Consider the following 26,985-nt stretch of genomic DNA (forward strand, 5'->3'; position numbering starts at 1 on the left):
AGAGTGAACATTTTTCTTTAACTGAGATGGAAAGGTTCACATCCTGGTTAGAGCAACGCATGTCATGCACATCTATGTGACAGCGCAGCCACAGCTCTGACCTGTACGTCCAGGTGTGTCATGACATCTAGGTCACAGCTCACTTCCTGTAACCACAGGAAGCCCGCCTTGTGGTTTTTAGCCCACGTGATGTTCAGGGGGGCTTAAGGGGCGGGCGGAGCCAGATGAAGTCCAGATGTGCCTGCAGACTGAGCTCAGTCGTGTTTTCAGGTCGTTTTCGAGCACCTGGAGTTCACTGTTGGTCTCCATAGAAATGTGAATATAATCTCACCTGGATAACCTCAGCAGGAGTCGAAGATAACGGTACGTGCACGCTTTGTACGCACGACTGAGTTAAATAAAGATCCAGCTGTTGGGTGGTGCTGGGCGAGTGGGGGTGTTGTTATGCCGTACCACAGCGTACCTGTTACATCATCTCAAAGGTGGAATGTTACAGGTTAAAATCTCGGTTTGTGTTTGAAGTGCGTCTGAAACGAACTGCCACCGCTGCGTGATTAGCTGCATTAATCCTACCGACTGGGGCAGGAACACACATGCATTTCCTGCTTCAGTACCACTGGTCGGCTTGCGGTGAGGGGGTGGAGTCCTGTGACTCTGTGGAGGGTCAGCTGGATGTAGCTGGTGACCGTCAGAGAGATGGAGGTGCTGCTCAGGACTTAAAAGCAGATGCCAATCAGGGAGCAGATTAGGCATAAAGTGTGCGTGCAGGGTGAAAACTGTGAACTCAGACATGCACAGCAGATTCTTGCTTCACAAACACTGGAAGGGTTACAATGACAACAGGGTTACCCACACCCTGCTTACTGGGGGAAAAATACTGTGTGTATCTGACACGGGGGAGGGGATGTTATGGCGTGGGCTTTGGCGTCTCAGCAGTATGAAGTATAGAATAGAATAATCCTTTAATTGTCCCACAAGAGGAAATTTGTTTGTAACAGCAGCCAGAAAGACACATATACAACAAACAGTACACAGAACAGAAACATACACAATTTTTCTTTCATATTTACATCAAGGACAATGGTTACTATAAACAGAGTACTGTAAATTAAATCAAATTAACTACAGATAAGAGGCAAACCAGGTTGTAGTGCGAATCGGTTGATTAAATTATTGCAGTTACAGTGCAGATGTAAACATCTATGATTGTTGGGAGCAGTTTTGATTGTACAGTCTGGCAGCTGCAGGGAGAAAGGACCTGCGGAAACGCTCCTTCATGCATCTAGGACAGGGGTGTCGAACTCCAGGCCTCGAGGGCCGGTGTCCTGCAGGTTTTAGATATTATCCTGTTTCAACACACCTGAATCAAATGATCCAGCAGTGAGCCTGTGCTGTCCTGTAATTTAGCCATTTGAATCAGCTGTGTTGGATTAAGGACACATCTAAAACGTGCAGGACAACGGCCTTCGAAGCCTGGAGTTCGACACCTGTAATCTAGGATGCAGCAGTCTGTCACCGAAGGAGCTCTGCAGTTCAGCAACATTTACATGCATGGGGTGGGAGACTCTGTCCATCAGAGATGTTATTTTGGCCAGAGTCCTTCTGTCTCCAACCACCTGCACTGGGTCCAGGGTGCATCCCAGAACAGAGCTGGCCGGTACAGAGCGGGGTACAGAGCGGGGTACAGAGCTGTACTCTCTCACACTGAGCTCCACAGAGCAGATGATGGTGAGCAAAGCAAACTGTAGCAGCAGCCCAAGAAATGAGATTTTCATAAAGTCAGTGAGCTGATCTCAGGCCAGCGGAGCAGCTTTTCACTGATTAAATCCAAACAGGAGCAAAGAGCCTCAAACCAGCAGCAGCTGAAACACAGCATGTGGTCCTCAGGAACTCACTGAGTGCAGAGGATTTTCATCCAAGTATTGAAAACTTTACATTAAAGTGTTTATATTTAAAACGTGTTGTCTGTCCAGTTACTTTAGAGCCTGTAAAAGTAGAGAACTGAGTGTAAAAAATAAAAAAATAAAAATTTCTGAACAGTTGGTGCAAAACTTTATTAAAGCTGAGAGTCTGAAGTTCACTTACAGACGAGACGGCAGAGTGAAGGCCTTACCTTTACTCCAGGGAGAAAACGGTTCCTTCATCAAGTCCAAAATTCCTCCATCCGCACAGTCACACACCTCCTGACACCATCAGGAATGCCCAGCTGATTAGTGGGTGTAACAAAGGTCCCCACGACTCCAAGGGTGGTGTCAATGTGGCGAGTCTTATTTTTTTTCACAATGTGCAACTCTGCTGTCCATCTCTTTGGGCCCCGAAGGCAAATATCACACTTTTCTACTCCCGGAGCTCTCAAAGCACTTTATACAGCATGTGAGGGCAAAGGCAGGAAGTGAACTGACAACACAGTAGAGCCCTCCACATTCCCAACCCACGACATCATGAGCCAGCTCTCAGGTTGGATCTCTCGCTGTGTCACCATCACTACGGACCCATACAGGTGGGGCAAAAAGGCCACTTTAAAGTCTTGAAGAAATGCTGGAAATATGAACATTTTAAGGTACACTACCTGTCAGTCAAAGAGGCCATGCCCCTGATAATAGAAACAGTGGATGTGTAAAAACATTCTCCCCTCGTGCAGCTGTTATGGGGCAAATTATTTTGGTATCAGGCTGTAAATATGTTTAGCACGGGAGTCTCTGAGGTCTGATTCAATGCTGCCTCTGCTGAATGCTAGAGGAACTGCAGGTTTAGAACTTCAGCTTCATGCTTAAGCAGAGGTTAGCTTGGCCTAAACTTGAACCATTGTTGTATTTAATGTTGAATAAAAGCCACGGGAGGTCAGGGGATCTGAGGAGAAGCTGCCCAGGTGTACGTACTGCAGCGTCAGCCACACGTTGCACAACCCGAGGTTACACTTTGGGTTTCTTGTAGAACATTCAGCTGGACTCTAACCAGGATTCAGCTCTCAAGGTTAGGAGCACATTTGGAGATTAAAACCTCTCCACTCTGTTTAAATAAGGGCACAGGAAGTCAGAGGAGGCTCACCAAGAACAAGAAGCTGCCTTCAGTCGTTCTAGGTCTGTTACTGTTTCCTGATCACAGATACTCCTCCTGTGGTACACAGCGATGTTAAACGAGGGGAATTCATGACACAGACTTTACATATAGCTTCAGGTTATTTTAAAGAATGAATCCATCCAGAATAGTCAGAACAGACAATGTTTCTTTAATGAGCTATAAAGTGGTTTAATGTGATGCCCTGAGTCTCGTCCTTCAGCTGAAAATGCCCTCTGACTTTTTACAGAGATGGAAAAACCTGTAGAGGAGCAGCTGCTGCACATGTTGCGGGAATTGGATGAGGAGGATCTACGATATTTCCAGTGGATCCTGCAGAATGTGCCTGTAGCTAGTTTCCAGGCCAGAAAAAAGATCCGTCTGGAGAAAGCAGACATAATGGGAACAGTGGAATTGATGTTCCACACGTATGCTTCCAAAGATGCTGTGAGGGTGACAAGAATAATAATGAAGAAGATCAAGAAGAATAAAGGTCAGTGAGAGGAAGGAGAAACGTATCTGGACCACTGATCATTGATCAATGGCCATGAGTACCATTAACAGAGTTGGGGAATGGCTGCAATCACAGCATTGTAACATGGTGTCTTACACCTACCAGGCCAGTCATTTTCCAATGATGTGAGAATGTACACATTCTCTGCTGGTTTGAGCGGGGAATCAAGGAGGCCATTTACATGAAAAGGGAAAGACTATCTCTGAATCGAGGAGGGGGCCTAAGGGTACTGAACTGAAATGAATTAGGCGATACCTGAACCCTACAGAGGTTGCACAGGTAGTCCAACTCCTCCAATGGTGTGAATCTTTCTGGCCAAAAGATTCATGAGGGCGTCCTGAGGGCCAGGCTTCCTCTAGTGGGTTTGTGGGGCCTTATTGGGATTTTCCATAGAATACCAGATTTGGTAGATCCACCACTGGCACCCTGTGTTTCTCATGGATTAGGGCAAGTTCACCCTTAGCACATGTGACAGACTTGAAAGGGTCTGTAGAAAAAGGAGAGTATTATGCGCCATCATTAAGACACATACAATGGCACATACAATTCAAGACACATATACAAACCTCCATCTGAAGTGATAATTCCAATTATTGGACTTTCACTACACACACACAGCCAGTTGCTGTTTACAAGCAGCTGAACATCTGCTTTCATTAAAACCAGAAAGGAAGTGACGAGGTCAGAGTGCATGTTTGTGAAGTCTCCGTTAATAAGAGTCTGGTATTTGGCCTCTTTTCTTTAATTACAGCTTGTGCACTACGTCATTAATAACACTGTGTAGATATACGGAGGTATCACTTATATTACCTTTCAGGCTTTCAGCATATAAACTGGAGCATCAGGCTAAAAACACCTCTTTAATAGCTAAACATAAACAGATCTTTATTATGTGCATAGCCCTAAATCACTACAACTGTCAATCCAGAGTGTCAACAAATGTTGTTGACACTTTTTTAAACATGGGTAACACCGTTTGAATAATCAGCGCTGTTAAAGATTTACAATGAGCAGGCTACAATAAACATGCTTACAATTTGAAAGGATCACAGGATGTTGTGGGGCAAAAAACAGTCACAACGCTGAGCATTGACGAAATCTTTCTGCAGGGTATCTGATACACATTTACCTGCAAAGACATGGGCATGCTCCGTTTCACAAACTAACATGGCAACAGTAAATAAAGTGGCCTCCACGTTCAGACCTCCATCTTGTCCACATCAGTCTATGTTCACATAATAGAACCAAATACTTGTCATATACTTGGAGTAACAAACATCAGAGAATTAGAACTGAATAATAAACATCAGGACACCAGTGTGGGACACACATGAACAAGCTCACCCACCCGGTCATGGAACATTTGCATCTAACCTAATTTAAAGAACTGATTTCTGCTAGCTAGCTTCATAGATAAAAATAAAACGGGTCTCTTTTACATAACAATGAAAATGCACCAGCATACACTGAGAAGCTCATACTTCCCTTGTTACGGTGACTTCCTTAAGTTTATCTAGTGGAACAACAGCCAGCCACCTCTCCCATGTGTCCTCACTCTCCTCCAGATTCTCCTCTCTGTGGCCCAAAACACCTCACCTAGGGGGAAGTCCAGGAGGCATCCTAGTTAGAGGCCTGAACCACCCCAACCAAGGACCAGTAGTGGCTCTACTCTGAGTTTCTCCCAAAGGACCATCAAACACCCTCAGAGGAAACCAATTTCGGCCGCTTGTATCCATAATCTTATTCTCATGCTCAGAAAACTGGTTCATGCATTTATTACTACGAGGCTGGAGTATTGTAATTCATTATTATCAGGCTGTCTAAAAGTTTCTGAAAAGCCTTAAGTTGATCCCAAAGACAGCTGGCTTACTTGTTGTTCCTAGAGTATTAAACCCATTAAAACTAATGGGAGTGTGGACGCTCGTGTCGGTTTTAGGTCATACTATCTCTTCAAACTTTAGAGTAACTCTTATACCAACTAAGAGTCCAACGGTTCCTGAAAGCATCCGCTCTGTGCTTTTTCAGTAATATTATGATTGTTACGGTAATCCCAGGCATGACGCCACATTCAAATCTTGGTAAATAACACAGAAAAAAGAAGCCAAATGAAATGTCTGTTTTCCATAGAGCTCCATTAAACACTCACGGTCTTCTCTTAACCAAACTTCATCTTTGTGGGGCTGCTGCAACCTAGGATTACCGTAATGACCCTAATGTCACTGAAATGCTGCACCTGACAGCAGTGACAGGTTACGCTTTAGAGGGTTAAAAGAAAATGGGAGGCAGAGCCTTCGGGTTTGTTGTCTAAGGTGATTGTTGTGATTTGGCAATATAAAAATAAAACTGAATTCTCTCGATCACTAGCCACAGGTCGTTACCATAGGTGAGGTTACGTACGTAGATAAACCAGAAAATCAACAGTTTCACTTTTACGCTTAGCTCTTTCTATACTACCATAGACTGGAGCAGCATCTGCAATGATGCAGATACTGCAATCCATCTCTTAATCTTGTGCTCCTGTCACATTAACAAAACCCCAAGATACTTAAACTCCTCCTCTTAAGGTAGCAACTTGTCCCTGACCTGGAGTGGGCGTTCCAAGTGTTAATCCTTTATATTCATCAATCAACAAAATGCAGTGAATGAACAAAAGAGAAATCTAAATAAAAACAATATTTGGTATGACCACCTTTGCCTTCTTCTAGGTATACTTGCACACAGTTTTTGAAACATCTTGGAGAACTAGCCACAGATCTTCTGTGGATGTAGGTTTCCTCACATCCTTCTGTGTCTTCATGAATCCCAGATACACTCGATGATGTTGAGATTGATTGATCCCTCGGGATAATTTATTTATCTGAGGGAAATTGTTTTAAAGACTGCCAGACGATATGGCACCATCATGAGCACCAATGTTCCCCCTAAGCTGCGCGTGTGCACAATCGCACAGAAAATCTGCGTTGTGCACAAAAAAAAATCTAACCTGAGTTGAAATTAAAATAAATACGTTAAAAATCATTCTGTTTTGCAGTGTGAGTCAGTAAGTGACCGGTGACTGGCTACTCCAACCAATGATGCGATTCACATTTATATATACGCAGCTAATCAACGTCAATGACAGGCTATGACAGCGTCCTTATGGGCAGACACCGGTGTTTTAGCTAGCAAAGCGGCGTGGCTGATGTGGAGTGAAGCCACATCAGCACTCGAAAGCACTCTCTACCTGTGAGCAAAAACAAAACCAAAAAACCCCCCACCCTTTCCTATTGGTGGAAAAATGTACCATGTCAACCAATCAAAAAATTATATGGCAACATGGCATTTAGTTTTTTAGCAAGGAGGGAAGTTTTAGGAGTGACAGCGGCGTTTTAAGATGTGTGAGATTCGCGACATTTAGCGTGTTTGGAGTCTAAAATGAGTGTGTTGTCTTGTGTAGTTAGTGTGTAGTGTAGTTAATAGTTTTGTTGTGTGTGTCAAAACAATGAGGCGACTGCTGAATGTTACAGGTGTTAACAGGAGTGATATATCTCCTGTTGTCAGACCTACAGGTATCAGGCTTGTGATGTTCTCTTTTATCTCATAGTCGACAGAAATTACTTTTTGGAGAGGCACAAATAATTTGTGTGGCATTAAATTTGATGCAGAAAACCTGATTGTTCTGTAAATAGTTTGAAATGTTTATTTAGAAAAACCGCCTTGGCTGCATTTTTAGGTAAATAGCTGCAAAAAACTTTGTTGTTTGCAAAACTCAGTTACTTTGTTTGAAGTAGTAACTATGTAATTAATTGCCCAACATTGGTCATTATATACTGTATTTTGCAGACAGAGAGTTACAGGACTCTCTCCCAGAACACGGACTCATACTCATAATGCAAGTCAGAGCTTTATTTTTTTTATTTTTTAAAAAAGAACAGTAAGTTGTGTTTTCAAAATTCGAGTTCAAGTTATTTTTACTTCCAATAGTGTTTACATACACAGGTCATGAACAAGTTTTTTTTTTTTAAATTTTCATTGTAAGTGGGCTAAAGCAGTCAATTAAAAGTAGTGTAACATAAATGTAAATGCTGTAATTTGATTTTTTTTTTTTTTTTTTTTTTTTTTTGTGTGTGTCCCATTTGGAGCTTTAGCCATCAGAATTGTTGTCTTAAGGCCAAGAAAGATGCCAAGCGGATTTATTTTACCAAGTGGATCATCATGGCCTTGCCATATTTGATTGACCTTTATTATAATTATGTATTTATTTTATTTTCGGTTGCTACAAACGGGACAGACATGACTTGGGGATAGGACAGGGAGAAAGAATGAAAGAAAGAGAGGGAGAGAAAGAAAAACAGAGGGGAGAAGAGACGGTGAGAAAGGGGAGAAGAAAGAAAGAAAAACAAACAAAACACCTGGATCACCTGTATGGAGAAAAAAAAACAGAAGAGAAAGCAAACAAAAAAAGAGCAACATAATAAATACAGCACCATCACAATAAACTAGCTAGCAGTAGATAACAGAAGATACTAAATATTAAACGCTATTGTGCAGCACTCAAGATAGACAGCGCACAATGTGCTTTGAGGCAGCAGCCAAGAAAGGTGTAGTCCGCGTCTGTGAACACCCGTGTGTACACCTGTGTGGATCAGCATGCTTGTATTCCAAAGGTTTCTCCATGTAACGATCTGCTAGGGAGTGTGGGGAGCCATAGCCCCGTCCCCCAGGGCATGAAGCAGGTATGGAGGAGATCCAGGCCCCAGACATCCAGAGGCCCCAGAGTACGAGGACCCGAGGAGGACCACTAAAAAGGGGGGGAACCGTGCCACCCTCCTGGGAAGAGCTGAGTAGCGCCCCAAACGAGAGGTCACCCAGCAGCTACGGAGCAGAGGCCAGAGGGGGTTGCAGTGGCGTGCCCGCAGGCTCTGCCGGCAGCCAGCTGTGCCAGAGAGGACCGAGCTTCAGGCCCAGAGGCCTGAGGGCACCCCACCCCCCGGAAGGGGCCCAGCCGGGCCACAGGCGCCAGGCCCCGCCAATCGGCCACTAGGAGTGAGCCGGTACATACATGAGTGCCCAGCCCCAGTCGACAAGAACCACCAACACACCAACGTCTGAGGGCATCAGCCACCGGCAGGGAGTGTGGTGAGGGGAGATAGGCCTCCGTACTTTGGAGGGCCTGAGATGTACCCAGAGAGGTTGAGTCTAAGACCCCACCTGACATATAGACACAGACGAACAGGCGCACGCGGACACAAACGTGCATTCCCACCCCCATATACACAACCAAATACTCGGCACTCACCCAACGTGTAGACAGACACAAATAGACACTGCACAGACAGTCACACTCCCCAAACATACTCTATATCCCAGGTCCGGGTAACCCCGCCCCCAGAGGGGCAAGCCGCACCTAGACCCAGGAGATGTAACCCTTCTCTCTGGGGTGGAGGCAAGCGGACCACCTCCTTATCTGCAGTAGCAGGGAGGCCCCGCATCCCAGACCCCAATCTGATGGCCAGCACCTCCTCCCAGCCCCCCAGCCCTGACGGCTAACAGAACCGGGGTGAGTGAAGACCCCAAACCTCCCTACGCCCGCTCATATGTAGTGTTGCTGTGTGCTGTTCTAAAGTACATTTAAAACACAGGAGAGCATGGCTCCTCCTGAAAACCCTTAGTGTCTATATGCATTTAAAATTGAGGGTAGGGCACCAGCGCCAGAGGTGGGTTGGAAAACACCGACCATCCTCTGGATGTTGTAAAACGTGCCCACCCCCAAGGCCCTATATGTATGTGTTATGTGAGAGAGTGAGTAATGTGGATGTCTAGGTTGCAGAATAAAATTGAGGCACAGGCGGCCAGAAGGGGACAGAGGGGACAGTGCCTTCCCTGCACCCTGGTGACATACCTGCACCCCAAGTCCTGTGTGTGTGGGTGGGTGTGGTAGAGCGGGAATAGGGAGGCAGCTGAGGATGGGGAGGGAAGAAAGGGAGGGGCAAGTGTGCCCCTCCCTGGGGCCAGCTCCCCCGCTGACCCCAGTAGGAACCCCCACACTCTGGAACCCACCAGGGCAAGGGGGCCCAGGCCCATCCAGACCGGGGCCCGCAGCAGCAGTACCGCCCAGCCCCACAGAGTCCGGGGCAGCCCACCCGACTCCACCCCAGAGAAAACTGCACCCACCCCATCATCCAATCATCTCCCAAACTACACAAGACAATAGACACCCAGGTTGAGTTCATTCTCTACCTCTCCTATATCTCTCCCCCACCTGCAGAGTGAGCTCCTGTAGAGAGGAGACCACCTGCAATGATATATCAACCTCCCCACCAGTTAGAGAGCCCCCTAGTTGGGCCGATGCACCAGAGGTCCCCTGCACTGGGGCTGAGCCCCCCTGCACCCACCTACCCACAGCTCTGGCAACACAACAGCCAGGATCCAAGCCCCCAAGGCCCAGCCAGCACCCCAGACTGGGGGCGGAGCACCCCCAGACCCCCAAGCCTCCACGCCCATCCCGGACCCACCCATGGGCAGCCAGACTACCAGGCCAGTAACCAACATCCGCCAGCACAAACCCTCCCCCATCTCCGCTGTACGTAGCCACAAGGAAAACACCATCTAAGAGCCACCAGAGCCCCTAACCAGGTCATGGCCACATCCCCCGGGTTAGGCCCTCCAGGGAAAACATTCCTAGGGACTCCCCAGACGCCCTGAGGCCTTCCCTACCCCCATATCAACCACAATAGCGAAGGCAGGACCAAACCATGACCCCCCACCCCCACTAGGTGATGAAGCCGATCAAAGGAGCCCAAAGGGATTGATCAAATGTGATGGCAGAGGCTGTATCAAGACTAATGTGATCTATTAGATGGTTTTTATATTGGTTAGAATTAAGATTATTTTTATTTTTCCAGTTAATGAGGACCATTTTCTTGGCAATGCATAGGGCCGTAAAAACAATGTGGGCTGTGTTTATTTCTGCAGTGACCTCATCCAAGTTGCCCAGCAAGCATACTAAAGGGGAGGCTGGAATCTTACATTTCAGACACTTTGATAAGTCTTCACATATCTCACGCCAAAACTTCTGAACTGGTGGACAGAACCAAAGAGCTTGGATGTAATTGTCCGGTGTATTTGCTGTGCAGTGTGAGCAGTTGTTGGAAGGCATATAGCCCATCTTGAACATCCTATGACCAGTATAGTGCACTCTATGTAATATTTTGTATTGTATTAATTGCAAACTGGGATTTCTGATCCATTGAAAGGTTTTTAAGCATATCTGAGACCAAAGGTTTTGGTCTAAGCTGATCGATAAATCTGCTTCCCATTTTGCAATAGGAAGGGATATTGATTCATCTATTTTAGAAAGTGTTCTGTATATTTTAGACAATAATTTGGGGGGGGGGGGGGGGGGGTTTAGACTAAAAAATTGTACCACACTTGGTCGTGTTTGTAATTCAGCTTCACTGGGATTAAATTTCTTTTTTACTAAGGATTTAATTTGTTGATATTCCAAAAATCGTTTCTTGTTGATCCCATATTGTGTAACTAGTCTGTCAAGTGAAATAAAGTCTGTTCCTTCCAATATATGTTCCAAGTATTTAATTCATTTGCAACTCCAATCTGGAAAGTTTATCATATTATTGTTTTGTAATATGTCCGGATTGTTCCAGATAGGTGTACGTTTGCATAGGATTAATGAAGACTCTGTCATTTTTAGAAACTCCCACCATGCTGTCAGAGAAGAGCTGATGTTGATGCTTTTAAAGCATTCATGTCGTTTAATGTTTGAGCTGATAAATGGTAGGTCTGAAATTTCTAGGTTATTACATAGTGCCTGTTCTACATCTATCCAAGGTTTGTCTAAGAGGGTGTGTTTAAACCATCTAGAGATGAACTGAAGCCTGTTGGCTAAAAAATAGTGATTAAAGTTAGGCAGATCTAATCCTCCTTTATCCTTGGTCTTTTGTAGTGTTTTTAAGCTGATACATGGGGGTTAGGGGTGCAACGATACACAAAATTCACGGTTCGGTTCGGTTCGATACTTTGGTGTCATGGTTCGATATTTTTTCGATACAAAAAAAATGTTCATGCCTTTTTAATTTGTCATTTATTAAAATTATAAATATATATTTTAACTCAAAAGTACAGTTTTTAAATTTAACCCTAACCCTTGTGCGTGTTTTTTATTTTGACAGCGAATGCGCACCTGCGGACCACTTATGTGCAGCCCTGGTTATTTAGCTCGTCATATTGCAGCCACAGAAATTATTTTGTCCATGAAACCATAAAGCTGCACTTTCTTTTTGCCTTATAGTCTGATTTGTCATAACTTCTCCGTTTTGCGGTAAGCTTTTCTTTGGCTGTCACTTCTTCACCCTGACCTGTCTTATTTGGCTCAGCAGAACTGAAATATATATCCTGCTGCTTTTACACATGCACTCACATAAGCTCAGCGATTCTCTGCGCGATGTTAAAGTTCATTCGATTTGGGTAAGAGAAGAAAGCAGGCTGAGTCCGGGGTAGGTGTCAAAAATAGTGATCTTTATTTTACACACTTTGCGCAGTCAGTGTGGGAAGACAATTTGCAATACAATCCTTCCGCGAATGGACCGTCCCGCATCCTTATATTGCCATGATGACATCACAGTTAGATCTTTACTGGAAATGATAACAATTCCCCACCTCTCAAAAAGTTCTCCTTATATGGACATCAACTGCTACTTTTAGAGAAAAACAAGTGTGTATTATATTGTGCATTTTGTGAAAGTATATCTATCAGAAAAACTGTCCTCAGACAACCCTCCTATTTTACTCAGTGTGTGTGTGAACGTGCGTGTCTTACATAAGGGTGTGCATGTTGTTACAGGCCTGAGTACGTGCCGAACTGCCTGTACACAGGCCTGGGTCCAACAGGACCCACCGGTCCGAGCGGTTAACTGCTTAAGCAAATAGAAAGAATAATACAGAACAGCAATGGACTGACTAGAGTACTGATAATCTGTGTGCATTAATATTTGCTCAGAGTAACATAGATGTGATTCAAAGATTATTCTGTCAACTGATTCAACAATGGTAAATGATTAATCAATGATAATTCTGATTATAACTGTGGTCATAAGAATACAAAATAAAATATCTCCTGGGCACAGCGATCAACCTCTCACATGTTTAAGCTTGCTGCAGGAGATTTCACTTGTCATGTTTGCATAGTAAGCTAACGATTAATAAGAAGATGTCAGAGGAATTGGTGCACAAATTATCATCACTCACAGATCAGTGCTGTCGCTCTCTATACACAGTTCGCACGATTGCAAAGTGAAAGCAAAAAAACAAGCGCAAATTCAAACGCGATTTCAATATGTCACATATTGACAGTGGCTCACCGATGCCAATGACATAATTACCCAGCTACATTTCTGAAAGAATGCAAAAGCATTGACATATATTTTTCCTTCCTACAATAGCCCGACGGGCAGGGAAGAGATAGATTTTGGTAGCCCGACTGAAAAAATCGCTAGCCCCAGGACGTCGGGCTAGCGATATTGCAAGCCCTGTATCTGATTGAGGAATCACTCATCTTTGGAAAAGAGAGTTTATTACAGAGAAATGTCTCTTTCCAAAATAAAAGCTATACTATCCGCTTCTTCTGGGCTATATTCTCAGCAGCATAAGGAGAATCATGAGCTAACAGCTGTCTAAATGACTTGGCTAAAGTTAGTAGCATGCTTGTTGTTTTTGTGTAATGGGTAAAGATTTCCATCTAGCCAGATCGCCTTCTACTGTCTTTAAAAGTGGGATGTGGTTTAATGTAGTTAATTCTGAAAGCTTAGGAGAGACATTAATACCTAAATATTTTATATTTCCAGATTGCAGTGGGGAAGGAGAAGAATTATGGAAGGAGCAATTAATCGGAAGAACTGTAGATTTTGACCAGTTAATTGAATAATCTGAGACACTTGAGAAAGAATTTATCAATGCAATTACCCCAGAGAGATTGGTTTGTGAGTTTTGGGGAAAAAGTAACACATCATCCGCGTAAAGGCTGATTTTATGTTCTACATTCTCACATTTTATGCCCTTAATTGTTGTAGCCTGTCTAATTGCTGCTGCTCGTGGCTCAATAAAAATTGCAAACAGTGAAGGGGAGAGTGGGCATCCCTGTCTGATGCCCCTCAGGAGAGAGAAGCTGGAGGATGTTTGGTCATTTGTTCTGACACAAGCTGTTGGGGAGTTATATAATATTTTTAACCAGTTCATGAAAGAGGACCCAAATCAAACCAAATTTATGTAAAGTTGCAAATAGAAATTTCCAGTTAACTCTGTCAAATGCTTTTTCCGCATCTAAAGAAAATATTATGGTTTCAATGTTTTTACTGCATGAGTAGTCTATTAAATTAAATAATCTACGTGTATTTGTTGATGAGTGCCTACCTTTTATGAAACCAGTTTGGTCAGGATGAATTAAAAGGGGGTTATTTTCTCTAATCTTTTTGAGAGAGCTTTGCAGATTATTTTAAGGTCTAGATTAATAAGGGATATTGGACGATAGCTTGAGGGAAATACAGGGTCTTTCCCTGGTTTTAGTAAGAGACTGATATTTGCAGAGTTCATATTTGGTGGTAGTCTACCATTTTCTTTGATTTCCTGCAACATCCTGTGAAAAACTGGTGCCAGAATCGTCCAGAATTCTTTATAAAAATCTGTTGGAAAACCGTCTGCACCTGGAGCCTTATTATTGGGCATACTTATCAGAGCTTCCTGGAGTTCACCTGGCGTTAGTGGCGAATCCAGTGCCATTCCTTGGGTGTCTAATAATTTTGGAAGAGTTATGTTGTCGAGAAATTGATCAATTTCATTTTTAGATGGGTTTATTTGTTGTGTATATAAAGTTTCATAGAAATCACTAAAAAATTTGTTTATTTTCTTAAGATCATATATTATATTCCCAGATAAATCTTTAACAGCACATATAGTTGTTTTTTCTTTATTGATTTTTAACTGGTTAGCAAGAAATTTTCCGGATTTGTTACCGTGTTCAAAATTTTGCACGCAAAGTCTTTGTACTAAGAATTTAGTCTTTTTATTAATAATTTCATTTAATTCTAGTTTTGTCTTACGTATTTTGTTTAATATTTCTTGATCTTGGTGTGACACATAGGCTTTTTCTAAGAATTTGATGTTTTTTTCTATTTCCTGAATATTTTTGTTTTCTTCTTTCTTCTTATGTGATGAGAAAGAGAATATTTTACCTCTAATCACGGCTTTCCGTGCTGATGCTGTTCCAGGAATGTCATTAAAGCCTAAATATAAAGTCCATTCTTTTTTAAAGTATTTGATAAACTCTTCATCTTTAAGTAGTGATGTATTAAATCTCCAGTTTTTACTTGGTGTAGTATTATTCTTCTGTATTAGTGTTAAAGATACAGGAGCATGATTGCTGACAGCTATAGGATGAATCTCAGTGTCTGAAATGTTACTCAGCAGTGAGCTGCTGACCAGACAATAATCCAGACGAGAGTAAGAGTGATGAACATGTGAGAAGAAAGAATATTCCTTACTGTTGGGGTGAAGGGAGCGCCATGCATCACAAAGACCAAAGTCGCTCATATACTGTTTGATTATATTTGTGGACTGCCAATTACGCTGAGTTCCTGCTGTATTGAGCCTATCCATTTCTTCATTTAGTCCCAGGTTGAGGTCTCCCCCAAGAACAATTGTGCAATCTAGGTGTTCGGAGAGTGTACTAAAAAAACCGTGAAAGAATGAGGGGTCATCAACATTTGGACCATATATACTTACGATACATAGCTTTTGGTTAAGTATAGATAGTTTGACAATTAGGAATCTGCTCTCTGGATCTACAGTGGGGCAAAAAAGTATTTAGTCAGCCACCGATTGTGCAAGTTCCCCCACTTAAAATGATGACAGAGGTCAGTAATTTGCACCAGAGGTACACTTCAACTGTGAGAGACAGAATGTGAAAAAAAAATCCATGAATTCACATGGTAGGATTTGTAAAGAATTTATTCGTAAATTAGTGTGGAAAATAAGTATTTGGTCACCTCAAACAAGGAAAATCTCTGGCTCTCACAGACCTGTAACGTCTTCTGTAAGAAGCTTTTCTGTCCCCCACTCGTTACCTGTATGAATGGCACCTGTTTGAACTCATCATCTGTATAAAAGACACCTGTCCACAGCCTCAAACAGTCAGACTCCAAACTCCGCCATGGCCAAGACCAAAGAGCTTTCGAAGGACACCAGGAAAAGTATTGTAGACCTGCACCAGACTGGGAAGAGTGAATCTACAATAGGCAAGCAGCTTGGTGTGAAAAAATCAACTGTGGGAGCAATCATCAGAAAATGGAAGACATACAAGACCACTGATAATCTCCCTCGATGTGGGGCTCCACGCAAGATCTCATCCCGTGGGGTCAAAATGATCATGAGAACGGTGAGCAAAGATCCCAGAACCACACGGGGGGACCTGGTGAATGACCTGCAGAGAGCTGGGACCAAAGTAACAAAGGTCACCATCAGTAACACACTACAACGGCAGGGAATCAAATCCCGCAGTGCCAAACGTGTTCCGCTGCTGAAGCCAGTGCATGTCCAGGCCCGTCTGAAGTTTGCCAGAGAGCACATGGATGATACAGCAGAGGATTGGGAGAATGTCATGTGGTCAGATGAAACCAAAGTAGAACTTTTTGGTATAAACTGAACTCGTCGTGTTTGGAGGAAGAAGAATACGGAGTTGCATCCCAAGAACACCATACCTACTGTGAAGCATGGGGGTGGAAACATCATGCTATGGGGCTGTTTTTCTGCCAAGGGGACAGGACGACTGATCCGTGTTAAGGACAGAATGAATGGGGCCATGTATCGTGAGATTTTGAGCCAAAACCTCCTTCCATCAGTGAGAACTTTGAAGATGAAACGAGGCTGGGTCTTCCAACATGACAATGATCCAAAACACACCGCCCGGGCAACAAAGGAGTGGCTCCGTAAGAAGCAAGCGTCAGGGTGGGCATGACCAAGATAACAAAAAAAGGCTCTAGAATCTGAAATGGAACTAACTTACCTTACCTTCAACTAATGGTCAGTGTCTACCTGGAACTTACATAAGCACAAACAGCAAAGAAAACGAACAACGCCACCCTCAGGTGTGACCAGTGTTGGGAAGAAACGGAATACATGTACTGCCGTTACGTATTTAAAATACAAAATATGACTAACTGTATTCCGTCACAGTTAACACCATTACACCTTTAAAAAGGTGGTATTCAGAATACAGCTACTTTGTTAAAATAAATGGATTACACAGCGGTCTTTTGCTGTTTCATATATTAGTCTACGCCCTCTCTATTTTTGGTAATTCCACGCCAGTGGAAGCCCAAACAAATTATGATTATGACACCTGTTTATTTTACGTGTAGTTGTTTTTTTCCCTGTGTAATAATATTCAACATTGCTATCAATACATTTTTCAAAAAATGCCTCTCAGTGCAAAATGGGTTCAAAGACATAAACAACTGTAGGATACTGTTTGTCCGTGATTTAGACAGGGGGAACAAATCGTGGCAGGATCAGCCTGATATTATTTGTATCCCACTATAACTTTACTGTATAAAGAACTAACATCTCCAAAATGTCAGCAGTAGTTTGTCATTACAACAAGTGTTTGGGAACTAAAAATCAAGAAGGTGGGATACTGTTTGTCCCTGATTTAAACAGCCCAGCGCTGCTCCAGATGAAGGGAAAACCAATTATGCAGGAGAGACCTACCCTGGCACTTGTGCAGGTGAAGCCAAAGGGAACGACATGCTTCACCATATTTTCTAGTCTTTGACTTAGAATGAAGTTGGTTTGGAAACATATTCAGCTATGCTTCATCTCCTGCTTTGCGTTTGTGTGGGCGCCCCGTGCTAGCAGTGTCCAAGCGTTGTTGTTTTTTTTTCCTTTTCATACCGTGTTCCCCCTTCAATGGCTCTGTGCCCCCCCTAGGGGGCGGACCCCACACTTTGGGAAGCTCTGCTTTACTCTCATTGAGTAACGTAACGGAATACGTTACAAAATACACTTTGGAGCATGTATTCTGTAATCTGTACTGGAATACATTTTAAAAGTAACCTTCCCAACACTGGGTGTGACGACCAAAGACAACACACAAAATCATGACCTGGGACATAACACTTAATGAACTTACACATAAGCTTCATATTATCTAAATATGTGTTGTTATTTTACTCAGAGTTTCTTCTAAAGTGTCAGCCTAACCTGAAGAAGAAGATCCAGTTTGTGTTTGGAGGAATCGCTAAAGCAGGAAACCCAACCCTTCTGAATCAGATCTACATAGAGCCCTACATCACAGAGGGAGGGACTGCAGGGGTCAGTGATGAACATGAGGTCAGACAGATTGAAACAGCATCCAGGAAACCAGACAGACCAGAAACAACAATCAGACAAGAAGATATCTTTAAAGCCTCATCTGTTAAAGATAAACCAATCAGAACAGTGCTGACAAAGGGAGTGGCTGGCATTGGGAAAACAGTCCTAACACAGAAGTTCACTCTGGACTGGGCTGAAGACAAAGCCAACCAGGACATCCAGTTCATGTTTCCATTCACTTTCAGAGAGCTGAATGTGCTGAAAGAGAAAAAGTTCAGCTTGGTAGAACTTATTCATCACTTGTTTCCTGAAACCAAACAAGCAGGAATCTGCAGCTTTGAAGACTTCCAGGTTGTATTCATCTTTGATGGTCTGGATGAGTGTCGACTTACTCTTGACTTCCACAAAACTACAATTCTGACTGATGTTACAGAGTCCACCTCAGTGGATGTGCTGCTGATAAACCTCATCAGGGGGAAATTGCTTCCTTCTGCTCGCCTCTGGATAACCACACGACCTGCAGCAGTCAATCAGATCCCTCCTGAGTATGTTGGCATGGTGACAGAGCTCAATGGATTCACTGACCCACAAAAGGAGGAGTACTTCAAGAAGAGATTCAGTGATAAGAACCAGGTAACCAAGATCTTCTCCCACATCAAGACATCACGAAGCCTCCACATCATGTGCCACATTCCAGTCTTCTGCTGGATCACTGCTACAGTGCTTGAGGATGTACTGAAAACCAGAGAGGGGGGAGAGCTGCCCAAAACCCTGACTGAGATGTGCATCCACTTCCTGGTGGTTCAGGCCAAAGTGAAGAAAGTCAAGTATGATGGAGGAGCTGAGACAGATCCACATTGGAGTCCAGAGAGTAGGAAAATGATCGAGTCTCTGGGAAAACTGGCTTTTGATCAGCTGCAGAAAGGAAACCTGATCTTCTATGAATCAGACCTGACAGAGTGTGGCATCGATGTCAGAGCAGCCTTGGTGTACTCAGGAGTGTTCACACAGATCTTTAAAGAGGAGAGAGGGCTATACCAGGACAAGATGTTCTGCTTCATCCATTTGAGTGTTCAGGAGTTTCTAGCTGCTCTATATGTCCATCTGACCTTCATCAACTCTGGAGTCAACCTGCTAGAAAAACAGCAAACATCCTGGTGGTCTAAACTTTTGCAAAATAAACCTAAAAGGAAAAATCTCCACCAGAGTGCTGTGGATAAGGCCTTACAGAGTCCACATGCACACCTGGATTTGTTCCTTCGCTTCCTCTTGGGTCTTTCACTTCATACCAATCAGATTCTTCTACAGGATCTACTGACACAGACAGGAAATAGCTCACTGAACAGTCAGGAAACAGTCCAGTACATCAAGAAGAAGCTCAGTGAGAATCTGTCTGCAGAAAGAAGCATTAATCTGTTCCACTGTCTGAATGAAATTAATGATTGTTCTCTATGGAAGGAGATCCAAACGTCTTTGAGTTCAGGAAGTCTTTCAAAACAAAAACTGTCTCCTGCTCAGTGGTCAGCTCTGGTCTTCATCTTACTGTCATCAGAAGGTCTGGATGTTTTTGACCTAAGGAAATACTCTGCTTCAGAGGAGGCTCTTCTGAGGCTGCTGCCAGTGGTCAAAGTAACTAGGAAAGCACTGTAAGTGTTTAGAGATCCTGTTTAGTCCTGGTGATTCAAATGTGCTGGTACTGACTGAAACTTAATTTCTTCTTTCTTTTTCTTTTTCTTGTCATTTTCTATTCAGTCTGAGCTTTTGTAAGTTTACAGAGAGAAGCTGTAAAACTCTGTCCTTAGTTCTCAGCTCCCAGTCTTCTAGCTTGAGAGAGCTGGACCTGAGTAACAATGACCTGCAGGACCCTGGCGTGAAGCTTCTGTCCGCAGGACTCAAGAATCCACAATGCAAACTGGAAACTCTGAGGTCAAGTAACATTAAAAAGATAACTGAAAGCTAATTTTCATAATTTAAAAAACTTCTACCTTGGTTAGGATTGTCTTTTCTAATGTCAATTGTCAAATGACGGTTTACTAAACTTCATCACTAATTTCTGGATTTATTTCCATTATTTTTATTTTGTAATTAATCTATCCATCCATTTTCTTCATTACCTGTTTAACTTAAGTGATTAAAATAAAAGATGGAGGGATTATCTTGTGAGGTACAAGTACCAAGCACTCCCACTTATTGTTTTTTTTTTTTTTTCAATTTAATGCTTAATTCTTTATTGAGGAAGTGGTATATGTTTGGCCAAACAAATCTGCCAAGCTTAGTGTCGGGACTTAAAAAATATTTTTATATAACTGAGTCACCTTGTTTTTTTATTTTATTTTTATTTTTTATTTAAGAAGTATTCAGAAAGGACTCTGAAGTTTTTCTCTGCTTAGTATTTATTTTGATGGAATCAACCTGTTTGATCGAATGAGAAGAAAAGTGAATTAAAGTATTTTCTTTTGCTTGTGTTCGAGGAGTGAACAAGAGTCTTGTGTTGTTTTGTTTGCCTCCAGTCTTTCAGGTTGTCTTATCACAAAGGACAGCTGTGCTTCTCTGGCCTCAGCTCTGAGATCTAACCCTTCCCATCTGAGAGACCTTGACCTGAGTTATAATCATCCAGGAGACTCAGGAGTGGCTCTGCTGTCAGCTAGACTAGAGGACCAACAATCGAAACTGAAAAACCTTAGGTATGGGAGGTCTGGTACAGCCACAGACAGTGTGTGATAGTCAATCCCTTTCCTTTACTCAGCCTGTCCATCATGCTGAACAAACGTGTTACATGAACAATCACACAAGTAGCAAACGTTTTTCTTTTCATGACAGTAAAAGTACTAATTGGATATGAATGTATGTGTGTAGCATGTCTTCAAGCAACTCCAAGAACAAAAATTGGCTTACTCAGTTTGGGGTGATCCATATATGCTAAAAGAAGACTCCAGGCTGAAGAATACCTCTTTTGTATTTTCACTTCCTGCAACTTTTATTAGTGTTATTGATTAGGATATAATTATTTCAAAAGGTCATTTAATTTGTCATTATTTGTTAGATTTATTTTTATAACGTTGCCTAATGGTTTGCCAGAACCTCTTCAAGGCAGATCAAAAGTCTTTTTCCTCTGCGTCACCAAAATCGTCTTGCTACTTTGCTTCAGCTACTGCCGAATCTGCATTCCATTTGGCCTCCTTGTACCTGTTACCTGCCTCTGAAGTCCCACAGCAGAATATGGTCCATTCCCTGCCAGCTGTTCCCATCACACCCTCACTATACATTTAGGAGGGCGAGGTCTGTCCAGCATCCTCCCTTCCCACCTAATCCAACTCACTACCAAGTGGTGATCAATTGACAGCTTGGCACCTCTCTTCACCAGAATCTGATAATACGATTATTATTGTTGTTGACGGTCAGCGTTTGTTATGGATAAAGTGTAATTTGCACAGAAGTCCAATAACAGAACACCACTCGAGGTCGGATTGGATCAGGCAGGCCTTTCCCAACAGTGACTGTTGGGAAAGGCCTGTATCGGGCATCCCTGCCGACTGAGGGCTACTCCAGACTGGAGCAGAGTTCAACCCCTTCCCAGGAGATTAATTCCAGAGCCCAAGCCATGCACTGCAGTGAGCCTGACTATATCTAACTAGTATCTCTCAACCTCATGCAGCAGCTCAAGTTCCATTCAAGTCAGCCTTAGTAGCTGGGTACAAAACCACAGGGCCCCGCCACTGACTGTCACCCTACACACATTTCACCTGACCCCTCAAGTATATAGTCCAGAGTAGAAGTAATAAATGCACAAACTAGTTTTTTAGCTTCACTCTGAGTGAAGATGGTTCTAATGTTAGAGATACTGATCAAATGTAAGACTAGCACAGTCTTACATTTGCATGATCGTGGCTCAAGAGTTGGGAGTTCGCCTTGTAATCTGAAGGTTGCCGGTTTGAGCCCTGGCTCCGACGGTCTCAGTCGTTGTGTCCTTGGGCAAGACACTTCACCCATTGCCTACTGGTGGTGGTCAGAGTGCCCGGTGGTGCCAGTGTCCGGCAGCCTCACCTCTGTCAGTGCGCCCCAGGGTGGCTGTAGGCTACAATGTAGCTTGCCATCACCAGTGTGTGAATGTGTATGCGTGAATGGGTGGATGACTGGATATGTAAAGCGCTTTGGGGTCCTTAGGGACTAGTAAAGCGCTATATAAATACAGGCCATTTACCATTTTAGCACAGTCCTAGCATGGAACCCTGAACTCCATAATTACCTTAGTGTAATTTCCCTCTGATTGTGAAAAAGAATCCCCATTTACATGAACACAATAGAGTCTATTAGACAACCATTATTGCATTGTATGTATTACAAATACATGTAATGTTGATGTGTGAAATACACTGAGGTGGTCTGACCCCCCTCCTACCTTTAGGTTGAGGCCTGCTGGAGTCCGATGGTTGAGACCAGGTCTGAGGAAGTGTAAGCGTGTTTTTGATGTGATTCATGAATACAAAGCAGCACACATTCAACCATCTTTAAACTGTCACATCACTCATTCACATCTGTGATGTCAGTAGTCATTATCAAAGAGTCAATCAATGAACAGATGATGGATGAGTAACTGCAGCTGTATTGTGTTTGTTCTCCTTAGATATCTGTGAACCCACACCCAGCGCAAACACAATACATACAAAGATCAAGCTGTCTGACAACAACAGGAAAATGACATTGGTGAAGGAGGATCAGTCATATCCTGACCATCATGACAGATTTGAGCTTCCTCAGCTGCTCTGTAGAAATGGTCTGACTGGTCGATGTTACTGGGAGGTGGAGTGGAGAGGGAAGGTTGATTTATCAGTGAGTTACCGAGGAATAAAAAAGAAAGGAAGCAGTAATGGATGCAGGTTTGGAAGCAATGATCAGTCCTGGAGTCTGAGGTGCTCTGATGACGCCTGTTACCATGTCTGGCACAATGATGAAACAGCATTCATCTCCTCCACCTCCTCCTCGGTCTCTCACAGAGTAGGGGTGTATGTGGACTGTCCTGGTGGCACTCTGTCCTTCTACAGAGTCTCCTCCGACACTCTGATCCACCTCCACACCTTCAGCACCACATTCACTGAGCTTCTGTACCCTGGATTTGGGTTCTGGTCACCTGGTTCTTCAGTGTCTCTGTGTGCAGTTGAGTATGAGTAGCCTCATCCATTAGAAAGGCCGTAGAGCAGATAATTCTGTCTGCACATGGGTCTCTTTCACTCAGAAACACGTTTTCTAATTCACAAATACATAGACTATCCACATCATTAAAGTCCCTTTATTTTATCTTCCTCTTTATTTAGAAATTAAAAATGCATTAATTAAAAATCTCTGTTAAAATATAGCTACTCTCAATGCAGTCACAGAAAGGAATTTGAAGGGCAAACTGTTTTGGTGTGCAGTCTAATAGGTTAGAGGAAAGGAGCAAGACCACAAGTTTATGCACGGAGAGAGAGGATATGCAGATGATTGGAGTGGCAGGGAAGGATGCTAGGGATAGTGTGAGATGGAGGCAGATGATCCACTGTGTCAACCATAAAGGGAGCAGCCAAGATTAGAAGAAAAGAAAAAAACAGCTTTGGTGTGCAGCCATCCTGCTAGCACCTTTGGCAGCCATACCCTGGGAGGGTTGATGGGCAGTATTAGTAGTATCCTATGGGCATCGTATTGTTAATATTTGATCTAATGCTTAATATTTTTGCTACAGACAAAGAGTATTTACATTATGTACTAAATCATTCTGTCTGCCTCTGTGTCTATGAGAACAAAGTTGAGTAATTCTTCTTCCCATCTTATATCCTGATACTAATGTTGTGCCTTTATCCTTTTCAGGATGCAAGAGGTAAACTGACTTGGGATAGAAAACTTTCAGACAGGTAATCAAATAAATAAAAATTCAACTGGGTTATGCTTGTTAAACTGAAGCATAGCTTATCCATACACTTTCATTCAGACTTCATTGAACAGAGGAGCAGTTTGCTCAACACCTGTTGATCTAACTCATACTTTGTGGGTATATTGCTGGAGACCTGATAGAGGGCAGTAAAGACAGTGAAGTTATTTTGATGACCAGTTGGCACACTCTACATCAACAGTCCATTCAGGTTTTACTTTGAGTGGGCATTGTGGATTCTTGTTTGTGTGTTGTTTCTATATTTTCTGTGTATTGTACCTTGTTCTACATCGGTGGGCAAAGTGGTGATGCTCCATTGGCTGATGGAGGGAGAGGAACTGGCTGAAGGAGGGAGAGGACCCCAGGCCTTCCTGGAAGTTTTTCAGGCCACTGTAGAGGTTTGCTTCCAAACTGGAAGCTGGTTCCACAGAAGAGGGGCCTGAAAACTGAAGGCTCTCCCTCCCATTCTACTTTTAAATACTCAAGGAACAACAAGTAGGCCTGCAGAGCGGGAGCGAAGTGCTCTAATAGGGTGATATGGTACTACAAGGTCATTAAGATATGATGGGGCCTGATTATTTAAGACCTTGTATGTGAGGAGCAGGATTTTGAATTCAATTCTGGATTTAACAGGAAGCCAATGAAGGGAAGCCAAAACAGGAGAAATATGCTCTCTCTTTCTAGTCCCTGTCAGCACTCTTGCTGCAGCATTTTGGATTAGCTGAAGGCTTTTCATATAGTAAAGACTGCAGTCAGCTTGTGCCTGAGGCATCCCTTAATTCTGGGGACAGATTTAATAACCTGTTGGGGCAGTGTGTGGGGATGCGTTCACGACCTTTGGTGGTGTGTAGTGTTTGTGCTGTGCTCAGTGGTGACATGTGGTCGCCCGACACTGACTCTAGGGAGGAGGAGACAGCAGGGCATTCTTGTGAGGCCCGCTGCCACCGGTGATTCACTCCATGGAAGAGTTTCCACTAGAGCACTCTCATGATGACACCCAAACAAATCCTATGACCAAGTGATAAAACCAGTTGTCATGCTACATCAATAGTCCATTCAGATTTTACCTCCTGGACCAGTTAGGCACTGCTTGCCACAAAAGTGCAATAGAAAAGGGCAACAAATCATTTGGAGTTACGCTCCACAGAAAACTCCATGTATAGGCGAATCCATAAATACTGAACCACGAATAGGCGGTGGTTGACTGCACTGGTTATTTGAGATCCTCATTGGAAGATTTAATAAAGTTAATTCAAACGAAATTGTAAACATACACGGCAGACCCAGTGGCATTTTGATGCTTTTTATTAAAGCTTTGACGGTTGCTGTCCACAATACACACAGAGCTGCAGCTCTTCCGCTGCCTGCTCAACACTATCACAACAACAACGCCAACCACAGGACCCAGTACAATATTTAATTCGGCGGGGCGTGATTGCAGATGCCGTGCAGGTGCGTCCGCCTCCTCTGCACGGCACCGCAGGCCACACCCCACCACAAAAATGTAGTCAGTTTTCACTTGAGCCTTTACCTGTTAGTGTGCTTGTGTCTGCAGTGTCCCAGAGAGGTCGAGTACAACTTCCAGAGACACACGTGAGTGCTGAAACTAGTACTGAGTTCTGTCATCAATAAATCTAGTTAAAAAGTGTGTTTTTGTATTTAGTTTAAAGCTCTGGAAAACACATTCTCCTCACATGTTTAAGATCGAAAACCATGAGAATACAGTCACGTTAAGAACAGTCAAGGTTAGTCCGATAATCTGAATGTGTGTATTTCATGTGTTCTTTTTTACAATGATCGTGGCTCAAGAGTTGGGAGTTTGCCTTGTGATTGGAAGGTTGCCGGTTCGAGCCCCAACTTGGACAGTCTCGGTCGTTGTGTCTTTGGGCAAGACACTTCACCCATTGCCTACTGGTGGTGGTCAGAGGGCCCGGTGGCGCCAATGTCCGGCAGCCTCGCCTCTGTCAGTGCGCCCCAGGGTGGCTACAATGTAGCTTGCCATCACCAGTGTGTGAATGTGTATGGGTGGATGACTGAATGTGTAAAGCGCTTTGTGGTCCTTAGGGACTAGTAAGGCGCTATACAAATACAGGCCATTTACCATGATTTACTTGATGGTTCAGCTTTGATCTTAATGAGTGAAATGTATTTTCAAGTAGAAGGAAATGATGCATAAAAAGCTGCAAAACCTTTGTGATGCCAGCTTTTTGTCTTCTAACCTCAGTGGACTCGGGATTCGAGCTGGATCATACCACAGCAGAAACAGATCAAGAGGACGTGATGGAGGTGTGAGAACAATGACCAGGTCCTGACGTTCCTGATCATAGATTTGTAAAATACCTGCTGCAGCTTGGTGACAAAGAGGCCATCAGCAATGAAAATTCACTCACAGTAGAAGTTGGTTTTATTCCATCACTGCGCAGATGTTTGTGTTACCAAGCTGCTTTTAGCTCTGCACCTGTTCCAACTTGAATGTGTAATTCCAGTCCTGTATCCTTGTGAACAGCATGCTAGAGTTAAGTTTGTTTCTTCACTCAACACTCAGTCAGGTTATTGGTCCTAAAAGTCCTGATCATGTTCCTTTCTGAATTCTAGTCTCCAACAAGCTTCCAACATGCAGTTCAAACTGAGTCTGCACGAATCTTCTACAGGTAATGACAAGAAATCCACACCTCCACCTTTTTACAGCCCATCAGGTAATGTTTTCTTTAAATTAGACTAACTTCAGCACCCTGATGTGCCATTATGTTCCTGTTAGACGATCATGCAAACAAAAAGTTGAGTGGACAGTTCCTGCCATAACACGATTGCATTGTATAAACGTGGTCATTTTTCTCCCCACAGAATGAACACAAACAACACCTGAGTGTGTCAGGACCTTAATCTCAGCACTGACTCTTCAGTGTTGCTGTGACGTAATGCATGTTGCTAGAGTTATTTGAATTTTCAGCTACACAGTTGCTCACAGTTTTTCTGATGTTTGGCAGCTTGTTACAAGCTCAAAGAAGTCCTGCCATTAATTAATTCTTAATTAATTATTAATTCTTAAATATGATCAAATCATCTCTAATAATTGGCTATGTACCACAGGCCTTCAAGCTGGCTGTAGTTAAACCTTTACTCAAAAAGCCATCTGTAGACCCAGCAGTCTTAG

General features: G+C 43.2%; 1 protein-coding gene across 1 annotated transcript; it reads left to right on the forward strand.

Annotated features, from left to right (window-relative positions):
- Positions 1-1,607: 1,607 nt before the first annotated feature.
- On the forward strand, positions 1,608-26,721 carry LOC113037474 (NLR family CARD domain-containing protein 3-like). Its single transcript, XM_026194590.1, has 10 exons — positions 1,608-3,550; positions 17,793-19,575; positions 19,682-19,855; positions 20,440-20,613; positions 22,335-22,381; positions 22,554-23,083; positions 23,771-23,814; positions 25,387-25,424; positions 26,056-26,117; positions 26,427-26,721. The coding sequence occupies exons 1-10, from the start codon at positions 3,310-3,312 to the stop codon at positions 26,484-26,486; spliced, it is 3,153 nt and encodes a 1,050-aa protein (XP_026050375.1). The 5' UTR covers positions 1,608-3,309; the 3' UTR covers positions 26,487-26,721.
- Positions 26,722-26,985: the final 264 nt, after the last annotated feature.

This window comes from Astatotilapia calliptera, chromosome 15, assembly GCF_900246225.1.
Source record: "Astatotilapia calliptera chromosome 15, fAstCal1.2, whole genome shotgun sequence".
In the NCBI taxonomy this organism is placed as follows: Eukaryota; Metazoa; Chordata; class Actinopteri; order Cichliformes; family Cichlidae; genus Astatotilapia; species Astatotilapia calliptera.

Coding starts and splice junctions, on each gene's coding strand:
- LOC113037474 (XM_026194590.1), top strand. CDS start 3,310: ATGGAAAAACCTGTAGAGGAGCAGCTGCTGCACATGTTGCGGGAATTG. Junction 3,551..17,792: donor GAAGATCAAGAAGAATAAAG/GTCAGTGAGAGG, acceptor TATTTTACTCAG/AGTTTCTTCTAAAGTGTCAG. Junction 25,425..26,055: donor TACAACTTCCAGAGACACAC/GTGAGTGCTGAA, acceptor TTCTAACCTCAG/TGGACTCGGGATTCGAGCTG.